Here is a 13,067-nt window from a genome sequence, read left to right as displayed (position 1 = left end):
ATATACAAGTGTGAGGTTCAGTCTCTTTCGATACTTGACTATTTTACCATTGGAAACCTGGGAACCTTGATAGCAAAGCAAGCATTTGCAGCTTTAAGTGCAGACGGTTCTAAAACGCACTTTAGACTTTCACCCCATGCTTACTTGTCGGCATTCTTCAGCTTGAACTTGTGACAACTGAAGCATCATTTTTGCTCTGTGGTCCAGAGTATAAGATTTTCTGTCCTTTCACAAAAAGAAAGCTCCTCACTCAACACAAACGCTTTATAAAGGTGTAATTTTGGAGGCCCTGGCGGGTATTGTCAGCCTGTGTGTCTAACCTGTGAAACCTAACAGCCAGCCATGCCATCTCTCTGAATGGAGGCTGTTCACATCACATGGACAGACCTGTTGACATTTCAGATGGTCAAATGGCCATCACAACATGATAAAAGTCACTAAGTCTCATGGTGACTTTAATGACCACCCTCCTTCTCCTTCTAAGCACGCACAGAGGAGGCCTGTTACCTGGGCAGAGGCTGGATGAAGCCAAGGGCAGATACAGCATCCTTGTTGACAGAAACACAGAAAAGCAAATCTGTTTTCTCAGGATACTGTGAAATAATTTCTGTGACTACTTGACCCTGCCCTTCACAGCTGTGGAGTCTTGGGCAGGATTCCTGACCCCTTTCATTTGTTTGTTTTGGAATACTTGCACGAACTATAAATTGTGCATAAAGGTCTTTCTGTAGTACTTACTTTGGAGTAGACATAACATAAACCTGCCAGAAGAACTTAGTTTATTTTGGCTCACAGTGTCAGCGGGGTCAGTCCATGGTTCTCTTCCCCTAGGCACTTGAGTAGAACATAATGATCAGGAAAGTGTATGGTAGATGAGGTTAACCACCTCATGGTGGACATGAGGTATGCAGACAGAGAAACATAGGGGGAACAAGGCAAGATATACCCCTGGGTGACACCTCCAGTGACCCACTGTCTACATCTAGGCCCCACTTCCTACTTTTCACCACACCCAATACTTCCAGCATATTCTGAATCCATCAAGGTATCAATCTGTAGTTTAGGACAGAGACCTGAAGAGTCAGTTATTGCTCCAAAGCTAATGAGCTAGCATCTATACCTCTAACCATATGAGCTTAGGGGGCCATTTCATATTAAAATCATGACCACCTCCCTTATTCATGGGGAATATGTTCTAGGATCCTCAGCAGATGCCTGGAATCACAAACATTGTTCAACATTGTGTATACTGTATACGTACGAATTCATGTTAAGATGGGATTTATAAATTATGCGTAGCAGGAGATTAGCAGCAACTAATGATAAAATGAATTGTAATAAAAGTTCTACAAATATGTCTTTATCTCTCAAACTATTCATTTCATAAACTTCAGAAATGGCAACTTCAATAGATGAATGTGTACATAAGGAGGAATTATATGTATCCTGCTGAAGTGTAGCTGATTCCCTCTCTTTCTGTCTCTGTCTCTCTGTCTCTCTGTCTCTGTCTCTGTCTCTTATCTTTTCCTTTCCTTTGTCTCTGTGCTTCTGTCTCCCTATGTCTGTCTCTGTCTCTGCATCTCTGTCTCATTCTCTGTATTTGTGTGTGTGTGTGTGAGTGTGTGTGTGTGTGTGTGTGTGTGTGTGTGTGTGTGTGTGTGTGTGTTTCTACTATGCAGTCCACGTAGACCTGGAATATGCAGCCCAAGCTGACTTTAATTCAAGATCATTATTTGTCCTGCCTTAGCCTACTGCAATATTTGTTCAGTTTTGGCCCTCCGAGAGCTGGGATTACAGGAGTCCACTACCGCGCCTGGCTCATCACATTAAAAAAAAAAAATTAAAACGTGTTCACTTTACATCTTGATTATAGCCCCTTCCCTTGTTGCCTCACAACCCCCCTCCACTCTTATACCCTCCCCCCCATCACTTATCTTAATCACGGGATGCACATGTTTTAGCAACCCTTTCTACTATGTCCTAGATCATAATCCGTAACCAACTCCAATTCTCAACAAACGAAGATCCTTGATGGTGCTTGTGACCTGTTGTCTTCCTTCAGAACCTTTTGAGCATTTTTAGAAGGAACATGTGCAGAAAGCACATCTCTTTACGTGTGTAAGAAGCATCTGCAATGCTTTGGATACTCACACGTTAAAGAGCTCTGCAGTATAGCAGTGAGTGGCTGGAGTGGGTTCCTTACCGTGAGAGACTGGATGTGCCCTGAGTCTGATAGCAAAGGCCTGGCTTGCAGCCGTGGGATAGGCTAAGTATCAGCATCTCTGAGATCCTGAGCAGAGTCACTGCACACAGTGAGCATCTTTTCTCACCTATGAGATGGGAAAAGTCACTTCCGTTCTTGCAGGTTGCTCTGTGGTTTTAATGAATTAACATGGAGGCCAATTCATGGGCGGTGGTTGTTAAAGACTGCTCTGAAAGGAATGGGGAAAGGAAGGGGGTAGGTAGGCGTTTGGAAAAAAGAAAAAATAGACACAAGGGCACTGGTCCATCTGGTTTCATCCCAGGCTTCTCCTGCCTTGGGCAGGCTAGCTGTGCACCTGGTTTCCAGGAACTTGTTTCTAACAGAGAACCTGACAGACAACATTCTGTGTACTCCATGTTCCCTTCCCCCTGTAAGCTGGGTAAATTGCCTTTATCTCTGAATTCTTTCTCAGGTCCATATGAACATTTTTGTATTGAGCCATAGGAAACAAAGCTGCACTAGCTTATGAACTGTTTTCTTTGGCAACACCAGGTGGTGCTGGGAATCAAGTAATCTATCAGCATATTTTCAGGGTAAAAAAATTTCCTTTACAGACATTCTTATTTTGCTCAACAAACCTTTTATGTTTTATCCTCATATTAGATGTGGAAGGAATCGGAGATGCTCACAGAACGGCCTGGAGCGCTATTATTCAGTACTGTGTTGTCTAAAACTAAGGTTTTGTGGGGCTGGGGAGATAGTTCAAGGATTAAGAGCACTTGCTGCTCTTGCTGAGGATCTGGGGTCACTTCCTAGTACCCCCACTAGCATTCATAGCAATCCGTGGGTCCTATGCCTACGGGGATCCAATGGCCCTGTGGCCTGTGAGCTCCTGCACACATATGGGGCACACAAACATACACCCGCAAAAACATTAAAGAAAATTAAAGCAAGGATGTGAAATTATGAGTTCTTAGAGTCAACAAACAACGAATCTATTCAAATGGTTCCCAGTCTGATGGATACAGAATGAATTTATTTTTTCTCTTTTTTCTCATGCTTTGAATTGAACCCAGGGCCTTGAGAAGGTTAGACAGACACTCTCCCACTTAGCTGTCTCCCAAGATTTTGAATTTTTGGGAGACAGGATCTCATTGTGCAGATCAAGCTAACTTTCAACCCAGTTCGTACTCCAGCTGGTCTTGAACACATTATCCTTCAGATTCTTGAATTACAGCTCATGTTACCGTGACCACATTATTTATATTTGGCTTTTTCAAAACCAAAATCTCTCATGCATTTTTGAGGTTTAAAACATAATCTAATAGTAGACAGTGATGCTTGTAAATATAGCTACACGCCCACAGTTGCTTAATTTGGAGAGAAGATCTACCAAATGATGACTCCTAATACAATATAATTTTCTTAATTATAATCCTATGATATAATTTCATAGCAGCTATCTATATTTACTGACTCTACAAAATAGATTTGTTTAATCATCTACCCTACATCTTATTTCTTATCTCTAGATCTGCCTCTAGCCATTATTGATTTATTATATATGTATTCTGCCCACCTTCTTCTTAGCATGTGAGTGAAATCATGCAGTAGCTATCTTTTGGTGTCTGGCTTATTTTACTTACCATAATTTCCTCATATCTACCCCTGTATAGCCAACAGTAGTTTTCTCTTCGAAAATCTTTTAGTTAATTAATTATCAAGTTGCAGGAAGACTAGGTACATCCTCTCCTATGGAGACTAGACAAGGCAGCCCAGTGGGAGGAAAGAGATCCAAAGTCAGGGAATAGAGTCAGACATAGCCCTTGTTCTCATTCGTAGGAGTCCCACATGAAGACCCAGCTACACAACTGTAACATCTGTGAGGAGGGTCTAGGTCAGTCCCATGCATGCTCACTGCTTGGCGGCTTATTCTCTGTGAGTCCCTATTGACCCAGGTTAGTTGATTCTGTGCATTTTCTAGTGGTGTCCTTGACCACTCTGGCTCCTACAATCCTTCCTTCCTTTCTGCAGGATTTCCCTAGCTCTGCCTAGTGTTTGGCTGTGGGTCTCTGCGTCTGTTTCCATCAGGTTCTGGCTGAAGCCTCTCTGATGATGATTATGCTAGGCTTTTGCTGTAAGTGCAGTAGACTATCATTAACAGTGTTGGGTACAGTATTGGGAAGGCTCCCTCTCATGGCTTGGGTCTCAAGCTGGACCAATTATTGGTTGGCCACTCCCTCAATTTCTGCTCCATCTTTACCCCAGCACATCTTGTAGGGAGGATAAATTGTAGGTTGAAGGTTTTGTACCTGGGTTGATGTTCCAATTCCTTGATTGGAAGTCTTACCTGGTTATGGGAGATGGTAGGTTTTGACTTTCTATCTCCCATTGCTAAGAGTCCTAGCTGGAGTCATCTTCATAGATTCTTAAGAGTTTACGTTGCCCTAGGTTTCTAGCTTGTCCCAGAGATGCTTTCCCATTTCAATTTTCTCTCAGTACTTTCTCTCTCTCTCTCTCTCTCTCTCTCTCCCTCTACCTCCCCTCTCTTTCCCTCTCTGTCTTCCAGTCCCCAATCCCTCCTATTTCCATCCCCTCACCACTGCATCCAGTCGTCCCCCTATCCTCACCCACCTAAGATGTCTAGTCAATTTTCCCTTCTCAGTGAGATTCATAAATCTTCCCTTGGACCATCCTTGTTACTTAACTTCTTTGGGTCTGTGGATTGTAGCATGATAATCCTGTACTATGGCTAATACCAACCAAAAGTGAGTACATAGCATGTTTTTCTTTCTAAGTCTAGTTTACCTCACTCTGGATAATCTTTTCTAACTCCACTCATTTGTTCCCAGATTTCATGTTTTCCTTGTTTTTAATAGTTCAGTAATACTTCATTGTGTAAATGTACTACTTTTTTCTTTATTCATTATTCAGTTGAGGGACATCTAGGTTGTTTCCAGTTTCTGGCTACTATGAATAAGGTTGTTATGAACATAGTTGAGCAGGTGTCCTTGTGGTATGGTGGAGCATCCTTTGGGTATACTCCACTGGATACAACCATATTTTGATAAGTTCATCCATCCATTAATTGACAATTCGGCCTTTTCTTGGCTCCAGTGAGCATGGCAGAGTAGACATTTTCATGATTTCATCTTTTTTTGTGTATGCACCCAGGTGGGTATATGTTAGTGCTGTGTTTCATTGCAGGGGTAGTTCATACAGTTTCCAACAGTGACTTCTCCAAGCTACATCTTCACCATCAATATGCAAACCCCTCATCAATGCTTGTTTTTACATTTTTAGTAACATCTATCCTTTAGGTGAGTATGAGTGGACTTTTAGGGAAGTGTCCCAAATAAATTCTTGCAATACTCTACACTATTTTTTTTTTGCTTATACATTTGCAATACTTATCAGAAATATCATTATCATAATGCCTGAGAAACATTAGTAACGAAAATTGCTTAACTTCTTATAGACTTCTTAAACTTATTTGGCCAGAGACTACCCCTTTTTTCCACAGCACATCTCAATACACGAGGACACTTATCTTAGGGTGTAGGTTTGGAAATTATCTACAGGAAGATGGGCTCTCTTCCAGCATCTTTTAGGCACACACAGATTTATTTCCCTGTGATGTCCTGAGTGGACTCTGGAATGCTGTAGCAAGTTTCTAATGACAAATTGGCCCTGCAGGTGCTACATCACGTTGGCGCAAGCTCTGGGCATGAGCTTGGGAGGAGCCCCTGCTGGTCCTGCAGGAACAGGAAAGACTGAAACCACCAAGGATATGGGCCGGTGTCTTGGGAAATACGTTGTAGTTTTCAACTGTTCAGACCAGATGGACTTCCGAGGACTGGGGCGGATATTCAAAGGTGAGCTTTTCCCTGAGAAATTTCAAACCAGGTGAAATTTCTTGTTAAGATTGATCTTTCCAGGTGGGTGATGTGGCTCACAGGGAGCGCATGCTCAGCTTATGGGAGACTTGAATCAATCTGGAGCAGCAACAAACAGCAGAAGATTTGTCTATTTTTTCCAAGAACTGGAAATATTTTGGTGTCATTTTCCTCAGCTTGTTTTATTTGACAAGCTCAGTCTTAGCAGCATTTAGTGGATGAAATGCTCATGCAATTTCCTTTTTGTAAAGCACTTGTAGTCAGTAATACATTTGGATGTTTACAGACAGGCTGCCAACTTCTCGGTTGTTTGGGGGCCTCTTGATGTACCATTTATTCCTAACTTCAGTTTTGAATAAACTGATCTCGGGTTCATTTTGGCAGCTGCGAAATATCCATTTTATTGGTTTTCAAAAATAATATACTAATTGGATTTTCTGTTTAATTTCCTTTCTAAGGGCTGGCACAGTCTGGGTCCTGGGGTTGCTTTGATGAATTCAACCGCATCGATCTACCAGTCCTCTCCGTTGCAGCCCAGCAAATCTCCATTATTCTCACATGTAAAAAAGAGCATAAAAAATCTTTTATTTTTACTGATGGTGATAATGTGATGATGAACCCAGAGTTTGGACTTTTTCTAACCATGGTAAATATTGCTAGAAGAGCTGGCAATTGAAATGAAACTCAGTCTTGCTGTCTCGTACTTCTCCCTTGGCCCGTGTCACCTGTGCATCATGAATGGAGATTGAGATTGTAATTATCATTTCTGTTTGGAAACCTTTAAGAGCTAAACAAAGCTCACATTAATAACTCATGACTTAGTCTGCCCAGGCAGAAGAAGAGTGAGATATGTAAATGAGCTCCCAAGTTGACATTCCAGATCTGTGTTGTGTGCAGAAGGAATCTTTTAGTTTCATGCTGGTGTGTCCTAGTTGACCCAGGAACGTGCCGTTCATCCTTGGGTTTTGCTTCCCTTTAGAACCCTGGCTATGCTGGGCGCCAGGAGCTCCCGGAAAACTTGAAAATCAACTTCCGCTCTGTGTCCATGATGGTCCCTGACCGTCAGATCATCATCAGGGTGAAGTTAGCCAGCTGTGGCTTCATTGACAACATCGTTCTGGCCAGGAAATTTTTCACACTGTATCGGTTGTGTGAGGAGCAGCTCTCGAAGCAGGTGTGTTATTCTGAAGGTCTTTATGGAGTTCGCTACATTTCATCTTTCTGTTCCCTAGCACATTTTCAGTTCTTAAAAAAGGAGTATTTGGGAATCTAATATATGCATATAACATATAATGTGTTTTGATGTGTCCACTCCATAGTCTGTGTCCACCAATTCCTCCTTTATCTCCTTCACTACTTTTCTCTCCCAATCTCATGTGCTCTTAAAGCAATCAGTTGGGTTGACTTGGCTGTTGCCCGTATGTGCGTGGATGTAGGGGAGTCTCCTGGAGCAATGGTAGCCTGTTAGTGACCAACTCTCTCACTCCCAGAAGCCACAAATTATTAGACTAGACTTCTTGACAAGACACATTTGACACTGAGTATAAAGTGACAAAACTGATTTGTGTGTTATGTATGTGTGCATGTGTGCAGGCACATGTGCATTGTGTGTACACATGCACAGGGAGACCAGACATCAGCTTTATGAACTGTTCCTGAGGTATTGTCCACCTTGGCTTTTGACATATAGTCTCCTTCGGACTGTGGGCTAGCTGAGTAACCTAGGGCCAGTGGGGACTAGGGACCTGTCTGTCTCTGATTTCCCCGTGCTGTGGATTCATGTGTGTGCCACGATGCCTGGCTCTTTTTGGGGGCGGCATAGGTTTTCAGACTGATGTCAGATCTTCATGGTTACACTGCAAGCACTTGGCTTACAGAGTTATTACCAAGCCCCACCAAATGGATTTTGTCTCGATTTTTGTTAAGAAGTACATTTAAGGAATTAATATTTCTAGTATAGAAGTGATGTGGTTACTCTGTAAAATGACTTAATATGGACATTTCTGTTGGTAGTTTACATAGCCTGCGTGTGCATCATGGTGTACTAGGTGATGGCATAGTTTTCATGAACTTCTGTGTCATTGACTCTTTGTACTATCAAGATCACCCATGTATTTAACTAAGCTTGACCCTTGGTTTTCCTGCTGCAAACTTCTTGATAGTTTCCTCCATGTTTGGGATAGCAGATAAAGCCCTCAGGAGTCTTAATGGCTAGGAGAGGCGAGCTAATCACATAATTACATCTATATGGCCTGAAACAGTGAACAGTATTTCATAATGTCTGAGGAAATGGAACCAGCTTAAGTGGGCTGTATGTATGTCACAAGACTTCAGTAAAGGTGTTGGCCAGAGCAGGGATTTCACCTCACTCTTAATTAGGATGCAGTTTACTGAGTCACCTTCTCGCTTCCATTCCTTCAGTGTAGAGAACTGTCCACATCGCTGACTCCTGTCCTTGTCATCAAGGCTTTACTCCACCTGCTTTGCTCCTATGTCACATATCCAAAGCCCTCATGAAGTGACAGGGATCAATGTATTCAGAGCCATCATGTCCTAGTAGATACCCTTCAGGACCATGCACTTAACACAGTCACACTTCTGAAAGAGAGCTTTACTTGGTGACACTTTGTGGCCATGGCTACCTTTGACCACATTTATTTCCACTTTCATGTCTTTGTTCTTCTTAAGACTTTGAGTCCCTTGAAGGCAAGAGCTGACCTTGAATGCTTTCACGTGCTCCACTCTCAAAACATAAGCCCTGGGTGAGGCGTAACACTCTCTGTTATGTTAACCAATGACTTTTAATTTAATTTTTGTTTTTATGTAGTTATGATTTTATTGTGGTATTACTTGCTATACCAACCACTTCAAGTGTACAATTCAGTAATGTTAAGTGTAATTACAACAAATAGATCTACAGAAAATTTTCATCATTTCTTTTCTTGCAAAACCAAATGCTACAATTTGACAGCTTTCTTCTCCCACTTCTCAGTCCCTGGTAGCCATTATCCTAATTTTCTACCAACTTCATAGATAACTCATATAAATAAAATCATACAATGTTTGTTCTTCTGTGGCTGACATATTTTAGTGAGTATAATATCTTCAAGGCTCATCTGTGATGTGGTATGGAGTTTCTCCTGTATGTGGCTAAGTAATAATCCAGTGTGAAGATGCTGTGTTTTGCTTCTCCATTCACCTGCTGCAGTGGGCATTGTGGCTGCTCGCTGCTTCTATCTTTTGTAAATACTAGGATATGAATATTACATATAGTTCAAACATCACTTTGAGACTGAGCTTCCTGTGGGGTCATTGCATCCTATGGAAGTTTCCTTTTTAAGCTTGGAAGACAATGCCCCACTACATTACCCAGGTTGGCCTGGAAGTTGCCATTTAGCCTTCAAGCTCAATTCCTTGTGCATCAGTCCAGGTACTGGGATTAGAGGCCTTTGCCCGTGCACCTGGCCTGGTTGCTCCATTTTTAATTTTTAGAACTGCCAGCTGTATTCCACAGTGGTTGGATAATGGAATTTTAATTATTCACCTCATATATGCTAACATTTGGAATGGAATGTAGAACTTTCATAATTGTTATACAATGCACAAGGCTGGGGCACGGTTTCAGACTTAGCAGGATTCTTCCTCCAGGTAACCTTGGAATGTGGCTTCTTTTCCTCATGCTTAACATCCCTGTATTATTAGAAAGAGTTTGAGAGTGCAGTGTCTGAGTTTAGTTCTGGTAATAAACTTAGCTATAGAGACACAAGTCCATTTTCACATGTATGAATGACTGAGAGGAAGGTAAAGGGTTGTCACAGTGTAAGAGGAAATGTGTACCTTTCCCCTTATCTGGTCACAGCTTAGTTTTAACCCAAGGACTTAAGCTAATGATGGTGTAAGGAAAGACTCTTGGATAGTCTTCAATTTTTCAAAAAGCATGTCAATAAAATTTTTTTTTGTTCTATCGTCTTGTAAACTTTTTGTTGATTCTTTGTCAATTTCACATCATGTACTCCAATCCCACTCATCTCCCTGCTGCTCCGTATCTGCCCTCCACCCTTACAACCTCCCCCAAAGAAAACAAACAAACAAACAAACAAACAAAACAAACCCTACCCAAAATCTCTTGCAGTGGAAGCTGTCGTGTACCACACAGCATACCTTTTGCCCAAAGAGCTTTACTTACAAAATGTTCATTGCAACGAGTCATTGGTCTAGTTTGAGGCCTCTGGCTTCTGCTACACCATCAATACTGCATCCTCACTGGGACTGTTTCTCTATGTCATGGAGACCCTGCAGCTTTGGTTCTGCAGGACCGGCCTCTTCATGTGATTCAGCAGTTCATAGATGGGGTCGCTGTTGGAGTGGGCCAACTCAAAGCCATGGATTTGGGTCTGGGTGGTAGCTAGCTGAGTTGTTCGGATTTTCAGCTCTCTTGTGTCCATACTTTTTCCCTCTCCTGATTTGACCAGAAGAGGCTCAGGGACCCATTTTTTTTGTTAAGGAATTAGCATTAGTTAATTATCACTTAATGTATTTTCAGCCAAATTTATATTGTTTCCATAGTAGGACATTATTGGAAATAAGCCCAGCATCTCCATTTCTTCAGGTCCACTATGACTTTGGTCTGCGCAACATTCTGTCAGTCCTACGCACGCTGGGGGCAGCAAAAAGAGCCAGTCCCACAGACACAGAATCCACCATCGTAATGCGTGTGCTCCGCGACATGAATCTTTCCAAGCTGGTGAGGCTCACGGCGTTCCCCTGCTTAAGGATGACTTTAACGAACCAGATTTAGAAACATTTATTTAAATGCCCAACGCTCAGAGATCAAGTGCTATAGAGCAGAGTTTAAATTATACATCTTCACAAGGTTTTTCAAACGGCTCACGTCTAGTCAGAAATATTTCTGTTCCAATAGAATTGAATTGATTGAAAGACATTCTGTACACAGGGCTGGAGAGATGGCTCAGAAGTTAAGAGCACACAGAACGATGGCTGCCCTCCAAGAAGACGCGAGTTTGATTTCCAGCACCTACATGGTGCTTGCGTCTGTAGTCAGCAGGACACACATGCTACACAGACATATACCCGAACAAAACATGCCATAAAACGAATAATAAATTATTTTAAAACGCACACAATAAAGACCCAAGTAGTTTAAGTCATTTCTGTGTGGTAGATAAAGACTTGCTGTGAAAAAGCCTTCCGTACAGGCTGTATTAAGTTTTACAAGGATGTAACGATTTCCCATTCTTAGAGTAACTACCGATAATCAATGCCTAGTGTCAGTGTCTCTGTGTGTAGAATGACAAAATGCTGTCTTTGTTTCAAAAAGAAGTAGGAACCAGAGTCCAAACCATTAATTTACAAGTATATCTCATTAAGATAATCTCTTTAGCTTAAGTTCGGAATTGTAGACTACTGTCTTCTGAATGGGGGATTTTTATGAAACATTTGTTAGGTACATAGGGTTTTCTTTCCTTCTGTTTATTTTTTTTTCTTTACTCATCTTAACTTTTTAATTATAGGAAACATAAGGAGCATATTATTTCAGTTTGATAAGGGTTCTATTCATCTGTTAATAGTCACCCTAGCCTGTGTTGAGCATTTTCAAATTTTCTGTGTATTCTGTGTTGTGCTAAAAATCATGGCTCTTTTTTCTTTCCTCATTCTTTGTAGATTGATGAAGATGAACCCCTGTTCTTGAGTTTGATTGAAGATCTATTTCCGAATATTCTTTTGGATAAAGCAGGCTACCCTGAGCTGGAGACAGCAATCAGGAAACAGGTAATGTGTTTCATAGTGCACTGAGCACTGTGTCTGATTTGCTTGAATCTGGTGGGAATCAAGGGGAACAAATGTCCTCACCCTCACTGGTGGCCCCAAGAGTGATAACGAGGCTGCAGCTTTTTAAAAGGAGAGATCACTGCAGGTCATTGATGAAGCTCCCCGACAGAGTTTTCCAGCCTTCCCATAGCTACATGTCCAGTGTTTCACATCCAAATTGCCTCTACATTAGTGGGAGACAATCCACTAGATTTAGAATGAAGTGTCATAGGTTGGCAGGGTCTGTGGGGACTCAGATGGCTTCCTGTTGGATCTCAGCTTGGTTCTGGCATCTGCCACACTGGTCTGCAGACTTGTGTTTCTGTGCTCTACTTGCAGTGATGTCATGTCACGTCTATATGTTCATTCTTTTCCTATGGATACTTGTGTTGTCCTCTGTAATCTCTGTGATGGAGGGACCCATTGCAGGTTCCTAGTCAGGCATGTGGATTTATGGACGCTTGCTGCCATTTTCAGTCTTTCTATGAGTGGAGATGAACTGTGCAAACATTACACCTTAGTTTACTCTCCTTGAAGGATTTTAGGAAAAAAAAACCCACATTGTTTTGTCTCTATGGTCATTAGTTTATAAGATAAAATTGATTTTCTTGAAAATACTTGTAATACAATTCAGATGTGGTAGTACTTACTGTATATTTTTGCTTGAGAATTAGTACACTAAAGTCTGCATTTGATGATCAATAATAATTCATTTCACAAAATACTTCCTCATCATCTGTCTAAATTAATTACACTCTTCTTTCAAAAGTTGAGGAGTTCATAAGATGGCTTATGTCAGGCAGCAGTAGGACATCGACTTCTGAAGAGTGCATTACATGAAGGCACATGATTGTTACCCACACTCATTTTTGAGTTTTAATATTTTACCGCTTAAATTTGTTTAGATAATTTCATAAACATATATGATATTCTTATCACTTTCAGGATGATCCCTGCTTTCTTTCTTCTCCTTCACACCCACCCCTCTCCACCTCCGTCTTTACTATAAACCCCCTTCTCAGATTCATGTCTTTTTGTTTGCTTTTGAGACTTACTGAGTTTAACGAGGGCTGACCATGTGTTTGGAAGAGTAGGAATAACGTCCTCTCCATAGCTAGGGGACATCATGGAAGAGGGTG

The 13,067-nt window shown here is 41.5% G+C and overlaps 1 protein-coding gene across 3 annotated transcripts in view; it reads left to right on the top strand.

The window, feature by feature from the left end:
• Positions 1–13,067, top strand: part of DNAH5 (dynein axonemal heavy chain 5) — a 279,963-nt gene that overhangs the window by 142,255 nt on the left and 124,641 nt on the right. For all 3 annotated transcript variants that reach the window (XM_084781257.1, XM_084781256.1, XM_084781258.1), the window contains 5 exons: positions 5,900–6,078; positions 6,558–6,745; positions 7,079–7,273; positions 10,709–10,843; positions 11,782–11,889. In XM_084781257.1, the coding sequence (XP_084637383.1) occupies positions 5,900–6,078; positions 6,558–6,745; positions 7,079–7,273; positions 10,709–10,843; positions 11,782–11,889 (805 nt within the window). The remainder of the gene's footprint in view (positions 1–5,899; positions 6,079–6,557; positions 6,746–7,078; positions 7,274–10,708; positions 10,844–11,781; positions 11,890–13,067) is intronic.

The sequence above is a fragment of the Acomys minous genome (assembly GCF_964271855.1).
Source record: "Acomys minous genome assembly, chromosome: 5".
Classification (NCBI taxonomy): domain Eukaryota; kingdom Metazoa; phylum Chordata; class Mammalia; order Rodentia; family Muridae; genus Acomys; species Acomys minous.
This window is presented reverse-complemented; position numbering and strand designations above follow the sequence as displayed.